Consider the following 21399-nt stretch of genomic DNA (forward strand, 5'->3'; position numbering starts at 1 on the left):
TTTCCAGACTTTCTTCTCCATTATATGAATTTCCTTTTAGTTTTGCATCATCATTTGCTTCCATTTTCCTCAGAGAGATGTGCCTTTTTTATTGGCATACTGACAGTAATGGACAAATCATTTGCCATTTAGTTCATTTATGCCAGACAAGGAACCCACAAACTAGCACCTCAGCAAAGCATATTTCCTGACATCCTCTTTTGTATAGAGAATTCTTACTGAAATATATAAGTATATAACGTAGCATTTATGCCTCATACATTCATACTGCTTTATACTGCAAAAACACCATTAGCAAAATACTTCTATAAACTATTCCTTACTAATGTCACTTTTTGGAACCATGCAGTACAGCAGTTATGTGGGTCTGGCAGAGATCAGATTTTATGTGAAGTCAAATTGAATGGTGTTTCTGTATTCTCCAGAACAACCTTGTCACAGATATAATTGTAACAGTTTCTTACACCAGACACCATTAGAAGATGAGATAAATAAATTCCTGAAATCCCTTGACAGAATGATCCTTTGTTTGGCGGTTTGACACAGATTTCCCAAGCTGAGAGATTCTAAATCTTGCTTTTTTTCTTTTTTTTTTTCCAGAAGCAACAGAAGTCAGAGGTTTGAAATCCATAGTCCAGGAGTTCTGCTGAGTTGGTAAAGCAAGCTCTCCTACGTGCTTCAACTGGCTTTAAGAAATCATAGCGCTGATAGGAATTCCTGAGAGTGAGGAACATGTTACCTGGGCTGACACCCAGTCTCTGACAAAACAAAGTTATCCTGGGGCAGGGATGCAACTTTGCTGGACAATATGAACTAAACAACTGAGAATTCCTTATGTTTTCTTAATCTGAACACTGGGAAGTTATTTATGAAAATCCACTGGCTATTTGGGGTGTCACACGACTGCTGTTAAAACTTGCTTGTGAAATTGAAAGCAGGTTTCAAGTTAAGGGAGGGGAGAGCAGAGGTCAAGAGCTGCAAAGCAAGCACAACAGTCAAACCTCATAAATCAGTAACAAAGCCCAAGCACTTTGGAAGACATCAGCTTCTCTCACAAGGCCAAGAGAGATAAAAACTTAGGCTGGAGATGAAAGTAATCTCTGTATCCCTGTGGATTCCTGTACAGTAGTGCTCCCTCCTTGCTGCAACTCGGGTGGTCACTTGAAATAACAAACACAGTACTTTAAACAGTTGTTTCAGTAAAAGATTTTCACCACCCCAATGGTTTGCAGTTCAATTTTCATGTGAAGACTTTTTATGTTAAAGGACCAAGGTTCTGGGAATAAAGACAATAACCTCCTGTCTGCTATCAAGTACGTAACTTTTATTGTTAGCAAGATGTACATTTAGCATCAATTGAGTTAACATAAATAGAAAAGAAAAAAAAATCTTACCCCAACCAAACCTTACCTCAACAAAAACTTGCCAGTATTTGGGAGGAATTGAGCTTTTATCTTCTGCTTCTGGATCTAGTAGTTAAATAAGACCATTTCCTATAGTCTTTTTAAAGTAAAATAGTATGCCAAGAGGAGTATTTTTTATTTTTATGATACAAATTTTCTTCTGCACACTGCTTATGATTGGCACAATTTTAAATTGGAAATGTAATAATTGAGCATATGTGACTTACAGCATCACACCCTGCTTATAAGAGTAATGATAGCATACACTCACCTGCCATGTATTGCTTTGTACTGCAGATTTGTCTTGAAGCACAAAGATGCAGGTATTTCTATATGTGGAACACAGCTGTAGGATGCACTTCAGGAACTAAAGGGCATTCAGTTAATAGAACCAGCTTAGTGCTAGTCTGAGATCAAATTCCGAAATATGACATAGTTAAGGCAGGTCTTTTGCAAATGCTGTGTCCCAGAACCTCAGGCTATAAAATTTGGATTTACTTTGCAAAACATATATTCAAGTAAGACAAAACAGGTAAGGCAGGTAATTCCACATGCTAGGCAGTACATCTAAACAGAACTACAATGAAATCCTGTCTTCTTCCATCCCAGGGTCATTAATTTAATTTCACACTGAGAGAAGGCTCCCCTATTCAGTAGCAGTCAGAGTCCAAAACCCATTTCCCCAAAGCAGGAATTTCCCCTTACCTAGAGTTTGGAAAGGTGAGTCGGGCATACTGTGTTAAAACCTGTTCAGAAGAGAGCACAAATCTCCATCCTTGTTTCCAAACACAAAGTCAGGAAGTCAGAGATACAAGTTCAGTGTCCAGTGAGCCCAAGAGAGTTCATTTCCACATTCTCCACGCAAGAGTGCTGCGACTGCCTGGCTCCCAGACAGGAGTAGGAAGGGGCAGAAGAGAACATGAGGCTACTAAAGGCCAAAGAGAGAGTAATCCCAGATCCTGCTCCCAAGACAATCTCCATTTCTTCAGCCATGTGTTATTTCAATATTACAAATGCATAAATCAAATCCAGAAACTTCTGGAATCTGTGAGTTAAATAAGATCATATTCAGTAAAATTAATGAAGATATTTTTATTATGAAGATATTTTTGGATCCAGAAATTCATCTTACCCTAGGTTCCCAATTAAGGATCTATTCCATTAGATGCTTCTGACAGCAGAAATTTCCTTCATTTAGCAAATAACATATTCAAATTTGGCAGTTGAAATTATTAATGAATTTTCTTGGTGAGATCCTGATGGTTGGAGGCCATGTCAACTCTGACTGGGGCAGGCAGTGCATGTTGCTCATGACACCAGAGCATTGTGCTTTTGAGACAGAAACAGCACCATGCAACACAGACATGGTGTTCCTCAAGGAACCAAACTCCACAGTGTGTATCCTGACTCACCACAAAAACTGGGTCCAGTGAGGCTAAATATTGCCATGGCTGCCTGGTGCACAGGGCCAAGAAGGCAGGGGATGAACAACTCCCAAGAAAAATGGTCACAATCATAAGGATCCTCCTGCTTGTCCATTAGAGACACCACAGGACCGTCCAGAGCAATTTATTTAGAGCAAAGAAGCTCCAAAGTACCGTGTTTGCCAAAGGCTGGTCTGCCACTTCTCTCATGTCAGGAAGTTCATGCAATGCCAGGAATGACTCTGTGGTAATGAGGCAGTGTTAGTCAGGCTCTTCAGGAAAGCCAGAGGAGGCAACGCCTGCCACTTCCTCGCCAACTTGATGGGCTCTGGACAATTTGCTGCCACAGGAATATCAGTGCTTATTAACCCTGCTGATTTAAAGGAATTAAGTAGGACCTGTGGTGACACATTTCCTGTAATTTGAGTTTTATAATTGTGTTCTCTTATTAAAGCACATTTTTAGGGTAAACACTATTATTTTTGCCTCCATGCAGAAGGCATTGAATTGTGCTTAATGGGGAAAATGAGGTTTGGAACAGAGTTAACCACAGTGCAAAAAAAATCAGATAAATCATAAAGTTACACAAACAGAAATGGAAGCATTAGTCTGTGTGGTTAATAAGTCCGTATTTCAACTACTGATTTGTTTACAATGTGTGCAAAGAGATGAAGATGTAGAAATGAAACAAAAATTCTTGTATGCAACTCCTTCCAGTCAGGAACTACCAAGAACTACAGTAACTTTTCCTCCCTCTGTTTTGGGGGAAGTGTTTTCTGCAACATTGTGCTCACCTGCAGAAGAATACGAAGAATAAATCAGGTACAATCAAAACAAGTTTAATGTATGCAGATTATGGAAATCAGAGGCAAGAGCAACTAGTTTTGTTTGGTGGTTAAAGGACACATCCAGCTAATTACCTGATCATTTTTTGTTTTGCAGAACCACTTTAGTTCAGTACACGAGATCATGCTGATCACTTAGTATTGAGTTAATACTAAGAAAGTTTTGGGGCTATGCTGAACATTTTCCTTTATTTCTGCATTTTTCTACAGGGATGGCAGTACAGAAATCCATCAAGCACCTAGTCACATTCCCATTACAGAAATCTGGACCAAAGTGTGCAGGATTGCAGAGACCATGTCTTTTATCTTTCCCACCTAGGATGTCATAGCATTAAATACACCCTTTATAAACTCAGAATACATCTTTCACCAACTTAGCAGTACTTGTTTGTAACCAGCACTTCAGGAAATTAGACACCAGTGTTCCAAAATAGGTCCTTACCTTCACACACAAGAAACACAGCTTAGAGATTTAATCAGCAAAATGAACAGTAGGTGGACAAAAAAAAATGACTAAACCAGCAATACTTATTTAATGATGCTTTTATTTTACAGGATACAAATTTCTGTTCTTTTTAAGTACTCAACATGAATTAAAGTGCTTAATTTTTACAATTCTCCACCCACCTTAGGATCAAATATACATATGTTACAGAAAATATGTACAATATCTTCAACATTTTTACATTCATATATTTCTTAACCATAAAAATGATGACTTACATTTGCACAACTTACAATGGCATTAGTATTTCACCTTTTTTATATTATTCACTTTATTGCAAACCAAAACAAATTTAGGTCTTCCAATTATTATTTAAGAAATATTTTTGCAATAAGATCAGAAATACTTCCATAATGAAGGGAAATTAGCATGTATAGTCTGTAATTCTGATGTCAAACATTAAAGCTGTTACAGCTCCCACTAAAATTAATGTATTAATCTGCCTTAAGGGCTGCAGAATGGAAAATACACTGGTAGAAAAAATAGTATTTCTGTTGCAAACTCTTCTATACATGCAAAAAATTTGGCTTAAAAATACCAGGGCACATAGATGCAAAATGCTTTGACATAGTTCTCTCTTTTCTGAATGTTTCCATCATAAATACTTAATGAATCTATGAAGATGAACTATAAACAGAAGTAGGTTGGTGTTATGCAGTGGCTGAAAACATGTTTTATTCGCAGAAATCTGCTTGAGGTTTTTGAGAAAACACACATTCTACATTCACTTGTGCTAGGAAGAAGAAGGGGTGAAATAAAATGCCATAGCTTATGCTGTGAAGAAATTTAATCACAAGGTTTCAGAGGAAGCTGATTGAAATGCCTCACTGGAATTAGCATGTTTGTGAGGGCTTTTGTGTTTGTTTTTATAGGCTGAAATAGTAAACATGCCACAATAGCAGATCTACCTTCATCTTTTTCCAGAAAGCACACTCAACACAGTTATTATACATTCTATTTTGAATGCAGCACAGTGTATTTTTTGATTGTAAAATACTGCTTGAAAACAAGTCATCTGAATAATAGTCTCAAATATATAAATACACATATATACATATACACACATACATATGTGTATATACAGACACATACGTAATCATTAAATTAATGCTATCATCTGTTAAAGGAAAAGGATTTAGGAAACAATCTGACTAGCAGATTAAATCTCCTGTCTGGGGAAGATACTTACTACAGTCTCATGGGTCAGAACCAGCTAGATAAATTCCTCACACCAACAGGGCCACAGGCTAGAGCAGAAAACATTAACCCCATGTATTTAATTTCAGGTTTCAAACAGTACACCACATAGACTGATGCCCATTTCACCAAGGGATTTTCCTTAAGGATAGTCAGTCACAAAATTATTTCTCTCCAATCATTTACTTTTGGATATGTATTTCCAGTTGTTCCCGTTCACCCTACATCAATTATCTCCATCTGAGGTTCACCTGAGCTCTGTGACTCCAGGTGAGACATGGTATCTCAAAGCTCCCAAACCGGTGGAATTTTCATCTTCCACAAGTGTCCTTATATAATGTAAGGCAGATTCTGTGTGAATTTAAATCACTGAAGGTATAATAGCTCCGGCAGGCCCGTGATAGTTTATACCAGCTATATGGAGAAAGACCTTTTGTTATTGCTTAGGATTATTTCTACACGGAATGTTTATTTCTTTCCTGAAATTCTTTCCTTCAGTATAAGAAACAACTACCCTCTCTTAATTTTATTTAATCTTTCCTTGAAATGAAAAGCTGATGACTTTTTAATACTAGCTATGTGGTGAGGAACCCAAACAACCTGTCAAATGTTTCCACCTCTTTCCCACTTGTTTATGTATATTTTTTTTCCTTCTGACTCCACTTGGAAGTCTGAGGAGCATAATTCTCTAATCTCACCTATATTTTACTTAGTGTATTTACTCTATATTTAATCAGTGCCTTGCCTTCATCCATAACTTAAAAACATGAACAATAAAATCCTCTTTTCTATGAAAGGGAGTTAGAATCTTTGAGGAGATTTATAAAGCACTTTGAGATGGTTTTGCATAAAAAGGTGCTACTATATATACATGCAATTAAAGTGGTTTAATATTCTGCTCCAAATAGAAGAGAATGTTTTGTACTCTCAATATTTATTTTGCACATATAAGTTAAATACACTTTGGAATAAACAAAACTACTCAGCATAAAGGGATTTGAAAATACTACATAATACAAGTTTAATAGCAGCTCTTCAACCAAGCAGGAGTACCTGATATCAGACGAGAATTTTTAGAGGGTCTGGAGGAATGGTGCAGACATGCAGGTATCATGATACACTATTTTCCCATGGAAGGGGAAAAAATAAGTAATTTCAAAAATATATTGCTATGATCCAAAAATATGAATGATAAAATTAAGTCTTGTTCTGGTTCACAGATGAAACCACTAAAATAACTTTTGATCTGCTTTAAATCACACAGAAGAGTGATCACTTTTAAAGTGAGAAACAAGCATTACTTGAACACAAGAGTTGCAAAACTTAAATAATTCAGCAGAGTTATTCACATGCATTCATGCATTATGAATGAATGCTTAGTTACAGTTTTTTTCCTTACACACAGAGCTTTATGCTCACAAATTTAATGCCTTTTTTCTTTTCCTTGAAGAATTTAAGAATTTATTTCAAATGGGAACAGCTTCTACCTTGTTAGAATGATGGTTTTAATTTCACTGCTCTTGTCATAGTTCTTAAGCTACAGCAACTACAACTTTGTATTTGTTCCTCTGCAGTTGTAATTTACAATTTAAAGTTAAACTTTGGGATGCTGTTAAGAGGGCTTGTCTGTGGAGAATGAAGACAACAGGATGGTTAAATTTAGAAGCAATTTCTCGATCTTCTGATGTCCTTTAATATTGGTAAGACATACTTTTCCCACAAAATACACACAGTACTATGTATTCGAGTGCCAAGGCATTCTGACTCAGAAGAGAACAATTCTGACAAAGCAATTGATTATGAGAACATGGAATGGGTTTCACTAGGGTAAATAAAATATCCTGTGATATATAAAATTTAATGTCTGAGAGCAAACATGAGGCTAACATCCAAACAAACAACTCCCAGTGCTAACTTCTTTTCAAATTGCTTATGCCCAGATGCAGGGCTTAGTCTGGGTGATGCTGCCATTCAAGTAGCTTCAAATACTCAATACCACTATAACAATACGGCATCACAGATATTGCTACTTCTAATCACTTATATGGAATGGAGCTTTCTACCTGGCTTAGAATTAGGTTTGCAGGAGCTTAGAAAACAAATGTACTACACAGCACCAAGTTGGGTAGGATGCTGACCTGCTGAAGGGCAGGAAGGCTCTGCAGTGAGTTCCAGACAGGCTGGATCAATGGGTCAAGCCTGCTCTAAGAGGTTCAACAAGGCCCAGTGCCAGTCCTGCACCTGGGTCACAACAACTCCTGCAGCACTACAGGCTTGGGGAAGAAAGGCTGGAAAGCTGCCTGGTAGAAAAGGACCTGGGAGTGCTGGTTTGACAGCAGCTGAATAAGAGCCAGAGTGTGCCCAGGTGGGCAAGAAGGCCAAAGGTGTCCTGGCCTGTATCAGTGTAGCCAGCAGGACCAGGGCAGTGATTGTCACCTGTACCTGGCATGGGCGAGGCTGCCGCCTCAAATGCCATGTCCAGTTCTGGGATGTGAAAGACAGGATAAGAGGGACATGGAAGTGCTGGAGTGGAGGTGGCTGAGGGAGCTGGGGGTATTCAGCCTAGAGAAAAGAAGGCTCAGGAGGGACCTTATTCTCTACAGCTCCCTGAAAGGAGATGATGGCAAGGAAAGGATTGGTCTCTTCTCCCGAGAAACAAGCAATGGGACAATGGCCTGAAGTTGTGCCAGGGGAGTTTTAGATTGGATTTAAGAAAATATTTTGTCACCAAAAGGGAGGTAAAGCATTGGAACAGGCTGCCTAGGGAAAGGGTTGAGTCACCATCCCTGAAGGTATTTAAAAGGTGTGTAGAAGTGGCACTTAGGGACAAGGTTTAGTGCTGGACTTGGCAGTGCTGGGCAATGGTTGGACTCAGTGATCTTAGAGGCCTTTTCCAACCTAATTGATTCTACAGCCATATCATCAGTATTTTCAGTGTAGCTCACTCCTTCCAATCTGAGAACTCCTTTAAAGCAACTCCTTCCTTTACGCTCAACGCCTTGACCATGGGAAACTGTTTCTATACACTGGAACGTGGCAGGTCAACTCTCCATATCCCACAACTGCATTTGAGGCTCTCGTAGAAGATAACCCACTCTTGGGAGATGGCTGTGAAGCAAAGATAGCCACCATGAGTTCTGCTTGCTTAGCTGAATGTTCCCCCATCCCTTGCCAAGGCATATGTAAGATTACATATATTAGCTAGGGAGATCTTATATTACCTTGGCAAAAATCTGATGGTATTCACCAACATGAATCAAAACAGGCTTGAGCTGCCCATTGCTAAAGGTAAACACAGCTGCCAGTAGAAGCAACTTAAAATCTCTAAGAGAATTACAGAAGGGCTTGCACATTGGATAAAAGTAATACTAGGGTTATATCCAGAATAATCTGGACACAGGGAGCACCCAAGGAAAAGAATTCAGAACTGACATGCATCGAGTCAGCTGGAGAGTTAGTCTACCATACCACGTCCTGATCATTATTAACACTGGTGTAAAGCTGTGGAATCTAAAGGCTGTGGTAGATCTTGGATCTGTGCAGGTAAGAGCAAAATCCATCCCACTAAGTTACATGACATTCTTATGAAGGAATGATGGACACTGCATGCTCATGTGTGCATGACACTACAAACAGATATTAATCCCTTGCTAAATGCAAAATGAGCTGGGTTTTTTTCCCCCTATTTGTTGCTGAAGGAGTAAAGCAGGAGTAGGATAGTGGATAGTTTGTTTGGCAAATTCATTATAAAAACCCAACAATTTAAATCTGTCATGCTACTAACAAAATTGAACCTGAGCTCTTCAGCTTGACGTGATTTAAAATACAGACTGCAGATTTATTGAGAAGGAAGACTCCTGAATGTTCTTATGACAAGGTGATTGTAGAAGTTACATATTTTCCTTCCTTTAAGGGTTTCAGAAAGGAAAGACAGCAATGATTTTAATTGATAGTCAATCACTACCTCTGAGTTTGCCATATTTCATTCAAGGATATAACAGTAAAAATTTTAGGGAGATCATTCGCCTCTATGTATAAAAACCCTAATAGGAATGGAAGTTCATAAGGAACTTAATGTTGTAAAGCCAGTGAGTCCTTATACCCAGAAGCAGACAACAAATCATGTTAGTTCATAAAATTTCAGATTTGCAAGCTCAGACTTCATACTACATTTTTAGAAACCAGGCTCCACTTTAAAACAATAATCCTTGAAGATTGTTGTCATAAATAAGCATTACAATACCTAATCTTCTACAAAAATTAAAAAACTTAAGTTCAAAATGTTCTTTTGCTCCAATAACCGTAATAGCAAAAATACACATTCCCAGAAGTTTACTAGAATCTGTTGCTTTTCTCAAACCACATACTGTATTTAAGCAACAAACTACTGCACTCTTAAAAGCTAACAGTGATAGGACACTGAAGAAAAGCGACTACTTGTTTTAAACACAACTGGAACTCATTTGTCCATTGCATGCCACTGACATTACTGCTAATTTTTTGATGCATAAAAATATCAAGATCATTAAGTGTCAGCTAGTAAAACAAATCACTGAACAGTATTTTTTAATTTAGGACTGTGTTTAATTTGAAATAGGAAACATGCTTTTTTTTTTTAAATAAATTATTCACTAATAAGAACCCAGTATCATGAAATCAAAGCAATAATCAAGTATTGTACATTTTTAATACTGTACATATATTATATGTAGTTTTCTCATATTTTAGGTATTTATTTCTAGATTGAAAACCATTAGATTTTTTCCTTGATAAACTGAAACCTTAAAAGCCAATATACCTGTGACAGCAATTTGCATTACTTTAATTAAAAAGATACAAGTGAATACAACATATGTACAGAATTGTGGAAATCAATCTATAAACTACATACATTAAACCAAACTGTCCCTGCATATTTAAGTACAGATCTATTTTGGCAATGTGGAGGTATATCTTTTATCCTGTTGCAAGTCCTAACATGTAAGTAGGAAGCTTCAAATATTTGCATTGGTAATGAAAGTAGCAAATGTTAACTGAAGAGCAACTGGATTTAAAAAAATTGCATTACAACAAACAAGTAGTACAGTAAAGTTAGTATTTTTAATAGCGTTCACATTTTTTTAAAAAGTCTCTGAAATGGACCTGTACATCACTTTTATTGACAGAACATAAATATAAGAAAAAGATCCCTAAAAAGACCAGAATTCTTTCCCAAACGTAAAGTGCCAAGATGTGTATGGTAGTAAGAAGTTTTTATCTTTTTTTTCTTTTTTTTTTTTCTTTTTTTTTTCCTTGATTGAGCAAAGAAAGGCTAACCACAATTTCAACTGAAATCATTTAAAAATGCCACATGTTCTTGAGGTTCAGCATTCAGATCTTTTAGAAGATTCAGGATGCTCTTCCAAATTCACTTGCAGTTCATTTTGATATTCTAGTGTCTCACCTTTGACAGCTAAATGGATAACTTTTAGCCACTTCTGTTTCAGTTCCTCATTGTCTGCAGCAAAGCTGTGCACAGACTTGGACTGGGTCAGTTTGAAGCTGTGGGGGAGGTCAGCGCTTTTTGGAGTGTCATCCACTGTGTAGCCCAGAAGAGGAATTGTAGCCAGAGCTTTGACATCCTAAGGAGAAGAAGTTCTTTATTAAGAGCAGACAACTAATCTCCCCATTACTTCTCGTCTGCTGTACAATTTGGTGAAAACACTTGGATCTTTCCTCCATTTCCAAGCTATTTGCTGTCTCTTCCCCAAATACCAGTGACAATAATTACTAAAGTCTTTTCCATTTCCCCTGTACTTACCTGTGGAGCACCGTACATGTAGAGCACAAGAGCCTCCTGTTTGGGTATGACACACCATGCTTTCTGCCAGGGCTTGGACTTCTCCATGTACTGAAGAAAGCTACATATGACACTATTTCCAGAGACTTCTGCAGATTCAATCTAGGAGGTAGTAGAAAGCATAAAAAGGAAAATAAACTTTCCTTCAATAAAGACTAAAAAAAGAAAAGCAGGAAATTTATCATCATTCATATAGACTCGGATAGTATCTGCAAAAGAGCTTCAGAAATACTCAAGAAAGATCATGAAGGACTGGATTTATGAGGAGTATATATATATATATTAAACACATACAACATGTATTCCCTTATCATGTGAAATCTGTTGCTTTTTTCATCAGTAATTTTGGATTATAGACTTCTAAATCACTCCAATTTTTATTTTGCCACCACAGCCAGACTTTCTCTATATCTGAGCATCTACAACAATGTCTGATTTCCAAAATAACACCATGTTAGGCACTGAAGTGCCACTAACTATCCAACATGACAACTTATCTACTTTGGCAGTCAAAATATTACGACAGAATCCAAAGCAAACAAACTTCTAGAAACAACATAAGCATTCAAGCACTAATCCTAGAGAAAAGATTAGAATAATTGCTTAAAATCTGTAGACAGTGTAAAATGCTGCTCAAGTTAAATAGTGAACCTGAGATGATAAGAAAGAACACAAACTGATTATGTGTTAAAATTTCCATTGACCTTGACTTTTCAGGTGCCAAAAGCTGAGGGCAACCTGACAACTTAAAGATCCATTTTATACACTGATCAAAACAATATCTTACTACTCAGACTCTGAAGGAAGAGCAAAATTCTCCCTCATTCTTCTCGTTTCCATCCCCAGTTCTTTCACTCTGGGTATGTATTTTCAAAAATCAAGTGGTAGCAGTGGGATTTTTTGCTATGAAAGCTTAAGTGCAGAGGAAGAAAACTGAAAATTTGTAAGGGAAGGTTAAATTTTATCAGCAGAAGCTGATGTAACTGAAAGAAGCAAACAAGTTTTAAGGTTTGTAATTCCCTTAAAAAATGTTAAGTTACAAGAAACAAAGCAATTTTGCAAAGGTGAGTGCTGGAAACCAAAATTTATGTAATGGGATGAAATTGATACACATATTTTTATTTCTCAAAGAGAAAATAAACTCTGCAAAAATACTATCATTTTTCACCTACAGATGAACCAAAATGATTGCAACTATACATATATTTTTGAATGACATACCTCCAAAATGCCCTTCCTCTTCTTTTCTTCGCTGTCCGTACAACCAATTATAACATGATAGCAATCCTTACAGACTTTGTTCAATTTATTGCCATCATATTCGAGATGTGCTTTGTAATCAGAACATTTCCAGCAAACCACCTTAGAAAAAAAATTATAAAATTTAAGTATTTATAGAAGCTTATTAAAATATAAATAAAAATTGGTATTATGCTATTTTGTAGTAAATTTTATATACTATATATATATATATATAATATATATGTATATTATACAAAGCAAGAAAGATGTCTTTATAATGTGTCAACAGTAAATTACTTGAAAATAATGTTTTTCCAAATTTGTGCCACTACTTCTTAACTAGAAGTGCTTCTTCCTATTTACCTGGTGGAAATTTTGTACTTTGCATAAAATTACATTAGGCTTTTAATTATATCTGTAGCTTAAAGTTAGGTATAGAATCAGAATACAGCACAAGCCATGCTGGCAGTTTCTTTATATGGCAATCAGAAAGGTACATTTACCAACTGGTTTTCTATGTAACTAGAATGAGGTTATGACAATGAACAAAAACTACAATTGAGATGACCTTTTAATGATAAAAGTCTGACAAAATCAGAAATGGCTATTTTTTAACTTGCTAGGAAATATTAGCATGTTTAAATGTATATATACGCACCTATACATATAAAATCTACAGTTTTAAAATTGAGTCATAAATACACAGAATAAGTAAGTCAATATACACTGATTTTCTCTGATTTTTCTTTTCAGTATACATGTAACTCAAATGCAAGAGAGATAGCAGAGTTCTTTCATTAGAAATGTTTTTCCACAGAATTCTTCTTTCACATGAAAAAAGGTGCCCTGAATAAAAAAATATGTGTAACTATTTCAAGAAAGAAAGGTAGATAAATGGACTTGAACCATTAATGCATCTGAACAAAACTTTATTGTGGACTAAGGATTTGTAGAACTAATCTGGATCACCACCTTCAGCTTCTAGCTCGAGACAATACTAGTTAAGTATTCCAAATTAGTCACTTCTGGAAAGCCACCATTGCTAGCCCAAATTGACTCCCATGGAAAAAATCTTTAGAAATTAAAGCATAAGAAGATGTGATAGAGCTATAATAGAGGGAAGTAGCTAGGAGTCTAAACAAAAAGGGAAATAAAAATGGAGGGTGTGGTTTTAACATTAACAGAATTTTCAGACAGAAAGATCTGGGGGAAAAACCCTTTATGACAACTGTAAAATCAATAATTTTAATTTAGAGCTTCTGAAAAAGTCTCTAGTGTCCTGCAAAACACAAAAGCAGAGTTATGAATGCAGCAAGCCCTCATACCACTTAAAAACATCAGAAAGAATAAGACCCTGTACCACAAATATTAAAGCTGAGCTTGTACTACCATCTGGTGGAGACAGGCAGAGCTGCTGGGTGGCAAGAGAAGAAAGCACAGGGTGTTTGCTCTTCTTTTGATAACTTCTGAAGACTCATACTACCACTGTTTGAAGGTTGCTTGCAAGCTGCCTATGCTACTGTAGCATCCCACACAGAAAGCAGCAGCAATACTCTCTCCCCACCCTCACACTCCCTCCTTCCCTGATGCTTTGTAAATGTTCCCACAGTTACACACAGCCCAGCTGAGAGCAGCTCCAAGTTAACCTAATGAAAAACTGCAGGGTTTTATGGTCTTTTGGTGGAGTCAGCCAGTGCTGCCTGAAATAATGCTGGATTACACCATCTTAATATGCTCTTGAAACTCTTCATATTAGTAGAGGTCTTCCAAAGCTAACAATATACTGTGTGTAGGGCCTTGGGACATTATACACAAATATATGCTGCTCCTAATGAGTTCCAAATTCACCATGCCAGCTAAAGCAGGCAGAGGGCCCCTGGTGGTATGCAGAGCTGTTTCTTTCAGCTCCAAGTGCAGCAGCAGACTCCACAGCACTGGCACAGGGTTCCCAGGGAAGCCTTGGATGCCCCATCCCTGGAGGTGTTCCAGGCCAGGGTGGATGTGGCTCTGAGCAGCCTGGTCTGGTGGAAGGTGGCCCCGCCCGCAGCAGCGGGGTTGGGACTAGGTGATGTTTAAAGCCCCTTCCAACCCAAGCCATTCTATGGTTCTATGATGACAAAGAGCCATGAGAAGTCAAGCAGGTGCTTGGAGACACTCCCAGGCCTGCTGAGCAGCTGCAGGCACTGGGCTCTGCACTTACATGTCCACACGCTCGGCAGTGGTGCCTCCTCCTCGTCAGTGCATTGAAGGGTTCCTTGCATTTCATGCACATGGTGACTTCGTTGTCCCGGATCCACCTCGGTGCTCTCTTCCCAAGCTCAGCATTCTAAAGTGGGAGTGGGGGGAAACAGGAGGAGGATGAAAGAATTTTAAAAGCTATTAAAAAGCTGCACAGTACTTGAAATAGGGAAAGGAATTATACTCTTCCTCTGGAAAGGAAATTACAAAACATAGCTCAAGATGCATTTTGAAATCTATAAAAGAAATAACAAAGAACCCAGTCAAAAAATCATGATGCATCACTGAAAGGGTGCTCTGTGTTTCAAGACAGAAAGAGGCTTGTTTACAAGATTTGGCATTATGAACATAAACAATTACCAACAAGATGACTGCTTTATGATTACTCTGCTATAAGAATGATGAGCTTGAAAACAAAGTTTCTGCCAAACTTTTTCCACTTATTGAAGAACACAATGGGTATTAAGAAGGTTACAAAGGAATAACAGCAGCTTACAGAGACTTCAACAGGCATGTCTTCATATTCTTTAGCAATAGCATTTCTGAAAGTTTCATTCCTCTGCTGAAAAGCTTCAATAGTACTCTGAAGTGCCTAAGGAAACAGGGGAGAAATTCCTCAGACATGGTAAAATATAAAACAGAACTTTGCATTCTGACCAGTTACTGATCAGCAGAGAGAAGGTAGAGGCAGAACACATGAATATTACTTTTCTGATTGCTTCAGTGACAAAGTATTTAGAAAATAAAGAATGTAGATGAATTTACCTTTATCCATTCTTCTTTATCCTGTTCAGAACTAAAAGAAATATTTGACACGTTAGTTTGAGACAAGTTCAGGAAACATTGCCCCACTATCAACAACTTCTTGCAAAAGCCAAGTAACTGGGTAGTAATTCTCAAGAATTTAAATAGTAATTGTTAACTGTCCCACTTAAAAAAAACAAAAACAACAAACAAAGCAATCCAAGAGACAAAAGTTAGAAACATGAGAATTAGAGAATTAACACTTCAGTGTATGTGGCTTTCCAAAAGTGACCTCCTCCTTGGGTAATGTGTTGGGGAAAAAACCCCTGCTGCACCATGTAATACCAGTCATACAAAATTTAAGTTTTCTGTGGATTGCTCTGAAGGATGCAAAAGAGAACCTTTACAACACCTCAATTAAAACAGCTTCCCACGTGTTGCTTTGCAGTATTAGCAGAACTTTTAAGCAAGCAGAATGCTAAACAGCTCTTTGTTTTTCCCACCTACCATCTGCACATGAGGAAAAAGAAACCTGTCCAAGGAGCCAAAATCATTCTTCCTACCTGCTTACAGCAAAAACCAAAAGCTGAGCTATTAAGCATAGTACCTGATCAGCAACCTTCCAAAGAAATAATCTACTAGCTGTTTATAAACAGTTGAAATTGAAAATGTACTTCAATAGTAGTTTGAAAAATAAATATAAGCCTACTACTAAAGAATATGCCATAGGTAAATTAAAAATTATTTCAGTGCTAATACAAGCTCATGAATTAAGGACATTAAGGTATAGAGTACATACACTACTCATACATTAATGAAGATTTTTCTAATATAATTGAGTAAGAGCTTTGTAGCACTTATTCCTTCACAGTTTTGTATAGATTTAGTGTACTCTAACAATGATCACAAAGCAAAAGATAAAAATCTGTGCTTCCCTCACCTAAAATAAACAAATGCAATAAAGTTTCTCACACTGGTAATGTAGGAAAGCTAATAACAAAATAAGCTTGCTTTGTTGTATCAACTTTCTTCCAATTAAAACAGGCTTCAGAAATGGTATAGCAAGATGCCACCTTTCACCATTTACATAGGTATATGGTGTTGTAACAATTTACAGAATATTTAGCAAGATATCACACAGTAATTTACATAGGCAAAAAACATGTCCCAGAAATCTTGCAGATCTTAGTGGAAAGGGGTTTTTTGGGTAATTTTTTCAAAGTATATGTTTAATTTGAAATTGAATGAAAGTGTAGGTAAAAATCTATATGCTGTTACCTTTGCATATTCTCTGCTGCAAGTCTCATTAAATATTACAAGTTTTCCATAAAGAAAAGTCGCTTGCAAGCTCATTGGCTAGCAAGTTATAGTTTGCTCCCAAATACATGGGGACAACTCAGAACTGTACACCATGGACATTTTCCTGCTTATTTAATCCTCGCCTCTCTGCAATGAAATCTTGACTGCTAAGAATAGGACTTTTAAGCAGGCCCAAAAGGAGAAGAGGAGCATCTCACTTTATTTGAGTCTAGACAGGTATGATTTAGTCTAGGCAGAAAGGTAAGGGGAAAATAACTCAGCAAAAGGAGGATGCAAAGACTAATAAATTGGAAAGCAAAAAAAGTGCCAGTCAGAAGAGTGCACCTGGATGAAAAGGACCCAAGAACTAAAAGGAAAGCTTGCCTTCCAGGAGGAGGTTGATTCTTGGGACTGTAAGAAAACAAGTAGATGGGAAGTGGGTCTGAGGAACTGAGTAAAGCAGATGTCCACCTCCTGCTGCAGAAAACTCTGTTCTGTAGCGATAAACCCACTGGGAGGGAGAGCTTTGTTTGTTGGAGGTGCCCTGAGGTGAACACACTCATTGGTACCAAGGCAGCTCAGATCCCAGAGGCACCAGTGATTAACACACCCAGGCTCCTGAAACACATCAGTCAGACAGGCTGCCTTGGCATTGCTCTTGAATTCCCAGCCAGCCCTTCCACAGCTATCTTGGGCATTCCTGCAAAGTTAGCCAATGTGCCATGCATCCTAGATGCATCTTCTACTCAGAGAGATTCTTGGACTGACGATTCATGATTTTTTTGGCAGCCTAGGCTATTTTCAAAACACCAATATTAAGAAGAAATCCACTGCATCATTCTTCAGATCTGTTCATCCACTCTTTTGCGTGTATATATTTGATCTCAAGAACCTGTCTAAAAAGACTGCTTACCTTGCCTGCAGCTCCAGTGTCCGCTCTTTTCCAGACACTTGGAAAGTGTGTGGATATTCTTCATTATGAGTTTCTATAATCTTCATGCCATCTATGCCAACCCTGGTTCGAACCGAGAACTTGGATCCAACCAGGCTGAATTTGGGGACGCAGTAGAGCAACATATTGTTAAACTGGGGGGAAAAATAAACAGGTGGTTTTGCACTAAGGAAAACACAGATAAAGCCATAGTTTGTCCACTGAGAGCTGGACAATATCAACAACTAAACTTGGGTGAGAAAGCAGGTTCTTTTCTGATCAGCTGATACATGAGAAGACCAAAGCTCTAAAGCAAGACAACTTCTTTATTTCTTTCGGAATAGGATTCAAGGACAGCTTCACTGAATGTAAGAATAATTGTTGTGCATCTGCAGCAGTCTTTATAGTATTTGTTAACAAACTATACTCAGACCAGATATTCTATACCCATTGTTATACTCCAATTCTTCAAAACCTACTGTAAACTGTAGGACAAGGACTCTTCCCTTCAGTGTATTCATATATATATATATATATATATATATATATATCCTGTACCAAAATAATTTTGTTTTGTACAAGTTGTAACTAATGTTATTTGAAGACATTATTTTTGTTTTCTCCAAGACAAAAGAACATTTCTTAGTTTTTATTCCCTGAAACCCTCCATATCACTGGGGGAAAACATAGTACATGAGCAGGACAAAGATATATTCCTTTATTAAATTAGAACTTTAAATAATGTTTCACTGTCTAAAGCCCCAGCCTAAAAGCACAGCTATTAAATCAGATATAAAATGTTTAATTTTCTCCTTCTTTTCCCCTCTCATTTTTCTCAGAATTAATTATTAAAAATAAAAACTCAGTTCAGTTGAATCCTATTTTATATTTTAAATCCTGACTAGACTATTGCCTAATCTGTATCACAGACACAGCACATTTGAGCTTGTCACCTCTCATATGAAGGGAATATCATGTAGGTCAGCTGTCTAGCCCAGCTGAGTTTACTCTTCTGATTTCTCCTTTTGTTTGAAGCACAGATCAGAAGGAGCTGTGCCACATCCTGTCACTACCTTTTATTAACCAGAAGAGAGGCCATGCCAGAGACCCCTGAGCAAAAATGTATTGGTAATTTTCAATGCATGGGAAGCAGCAAACCACACCAAACCTTTTCTGAAGGAGTTGTAAGGGAGCACAGCTGTTCTTTTTGAATCCCAGCTGAGAGAATGACCTGCCACGATAAAAAGCTCCCACAGAACCACAAGACTTACTGGGACCTCAACACACAATCTATCAGGGCAAAGATCCTAAGCTTTTACGTTTCAGTTTAATGAGAATTTCAGAGTTCTCATAATCAGCAGCCACCATACTCACCAGGAAAAGATACCGCTCTTGAGCAGATGTGTTGCGAGCAGCCAGTTTGAGGATCTGTCCTTCTTTTATCAGCTCATTTGAAGGGTTCACAATGTCTTCCTCTTCTCCCAGCATCTCGTATATCTCTAACAACTTCTTCAGGTTCTCCTTTACAGTGAAAATACAGTTTAAAAACTGATTAATTGAAAGCACAGATCTTAATGCAGTTTAAATTAAATGATGGAAGCTGATATAAATCTGGAGACTGTCAGCTTTGGAAAACATATTTATAGCCAGTATGTGTGGTCTGATTCATTTAGCTGATAAAGCAAGGAGTACTTTTAGAAATGTTATATCCTAGGTAATTTTTAAAATGCAGTTGTTTATACAGTCTGCATTAGTTCCTGCCCAAAACATCTCACATTTCAATTATGATACTATCATCCTAGCCCGATCAGGCAGAGAAACAGTAACTGCTCTTTACAAACATTATCCTGCACTTACAGAAACAGATGAAACAAGGTTAAGAGTTTAGTGCAGTATCAGTGATTTGAGACAGGAGAAGAACAAAGTCTGTCCCATTTTCCACTTGAGAGAATTCGTTGCAGTGACAGATTTTTGTCCATCATTTCCAGGAGCTGTATAAATACATTAAGTAGGAACAATCACTTCGACCCAAGAAACCAGTTCTTGCCATTTTAGGGAAGATTTGCAATTTGCTCTCCTAGCTTCACCAAATATTGAAATATAATAGGTTGAAAGGTGATCAGGAAAACAAGGATCATTTACCATCTTTCTTATTGCACTATTCGAGTGACTTGCTGCAGTGGATATAATTTCCAGGGATTCTAGACAGAAGAAAAAGAAAATAAGTAAAATCTAAAAGCTGCACTTTTATTTATTTACGTACTATATAGTGGGGGGGAAAATGGGGGGACACAGCGGTAATTCTACAAAAATGTTTGTTGTTTTTACATAAATTACAAAGCACATTAAATTTCTTCAGTTAGCAATAAAAAGAAAACAAGGTAAAGTGGACGGCATAAAAAAGGCAGCTACCAAATAGAAATTATAATATGGAAAGACCAGAATAGAATTATTGCAGATAACTGTAACAGCTCAGCACTTAGAATTACATCTTTCTGTGACAAGAACAGTCATGGTTCTCTCCCTCCTTTTCTGAAAGTAGTTCAGAAAGTCAAACTATATCTTTTCAGTTGAAACAGCTCATCTTACAAGTGTTTACTGTAATGGTACCAAAAATGAAATATTTAGAAGAATTATCTGGCAAGTGATTTCGAACAATCCATGCAAATATCTTGCACTGTTCTTGTGTAAATACAAAGAGGAAGAAATTTAAAAGTGGGCTGTGCTTTTTCCCTGCAGAAGCTTAAAAATACAGTGAGTCTAACTTCACTTTTTTTACAAATAACAGTTGCAAATTCCAAATGCGCATAAAGAAAACCAAAATGTCAAACAAAAAAAAAAACCAAATAAATAAAAAAGCCACCAAAAGCCTTGATCATCTGCAAAGCAAACAAATCAAAACCTGTGTGCTATTCCAAAACCAAAGTAAAACTTATGTGCCCCAGGAGAATACTAAAGGCTTTATGGTTTTTACATTAACTTCAGTTCAAACAGATTTTTTTTTTTTCAAGGAATGCTATGATTCCACTGAAGAAATTCTATCATTCTTTTAATGGGCAATTCTTCACTTGATATTTCCTGAAAATATCTTTTATTTACAGTATCCTCTTACTAATATCTTATTATAGCTCCTTTAATGGCCTGAAGATATTTACTTTCAGCATCTTTCCAGTCTAGGGAATCCTGAGGCAATTTCCTTAGGTAGTCCTTTAGAAGCATCTCGTAGCGTGGAATGCGTTGGACTGGTTCTAGCATGTGATGTTGCAATGTCAAATTTCCACACACTTTTTCCTTCTAAAAAATTGTAAACATATTTCAATGAAGCAGGCAAAAATGTCATTACGATACCGTAAAATAAAAGTTATGGTTGATGAAACATAAACAATGTATTTTGAAATATGCATGATAGATCTTCTGAAAGAATACAGAACTATTTTACCAAACCAGATAATCAGAAAATCTTCACAAAAAAAACAGTAAAAACTTTTCTAAGTATTTGACAGTCTCACCAAAAAGTTTTACCAAAAAATACCTTTCAAACTTCAGTGTATTTTAAAATAGGCTTGTAATAACAGACAAGAGAAATACTTCTGAATTAGTAACAGTTCATGACAATATATTATAAAAAATCACTTAAATGGGCTACAAAGGTGTACTTTACCTATCTGAGGAGGGAATGCTTTCTTCGAGTTTCATTTACAATGTCAACTCCCTCAGCATTGTCCCTTCCTC

The 21399-nt window shown here is 37.0% G+C and overlaps 1 protein-coding gene across 9 annotated transcripts in view; it reads right to left on the reverse strand.

The window, feature by feature from the left end:
• Nucleotides 1–4197: 4197 nt before the first annotated feature.
• FGD4 (FYVE, RhoGEF and PH domain containing 4) overlaps nucleotides 4198–21399 on the reverse strand; it is a 104296-nt gene continuing 87094 nt past the window's right edge. For all 9 annotated transcript variants that reach the window (XM_088054922.1, XM_088054925.1, XM_088054926.1 and 6 more), the window contains 10 exons: nucleotides 20823–20961; nucleotides 19810–19868; nucleotides 19042–19188; nucleotides 17650–17822; nucleotides 15459–15489; nucleotides 15190–15285; nucleotides 14656–14781; nucleotides 12435–12575; nucleotides 11175–11315; nucleotides 4198–10995 (listed from right to left, as the gene is read on the reverse strand). In XM_088054922.1, coding sequence (XP_087911048.1) covers nucleotides 10738–10995; nucleotides 11175–11315; nucleotides 12435–12575; nucleotides 14656–14781; nucleotides 15190–15285; nucleotides 15459–15489; nucleotides 17650–17822; nucleotides 19042–19188; nucleotides 19810–19868; nucleotides 20823–20961 — 1311 coding nt within the window. In that variant the 3' untranslated portion in view covers nucleotides 4198–10737. The remainder of the gene's footprint in view (nucleotides 10996–11174; nucleotides 11316–12434; nucleotides 12576–14655; nucleotides 14782–15189; nucleotides 15286–15458; nucleotides 15490–17649; nucleotides 17823–19041; nucleotides 19189–19809; nucleotides 19869–20822; nucleotides 20962–21399) is intronic.

The sequence above is a fragment of the Pseudopodoces humilis genome, chromosome 5, assembly GCF_049639895.1.
Source record: "Pseudopodoces humilis isolate 2021_Gansu_Grassland_sample_001 chromosome 5, ASM4963989v1, whole genome shotgun sequence".
NCBI lineage: Eukaryota > Metazoa > Chordata > Aves > Passeriformes > Paridae > Pseudopodoces > Pseudopodoces humilis.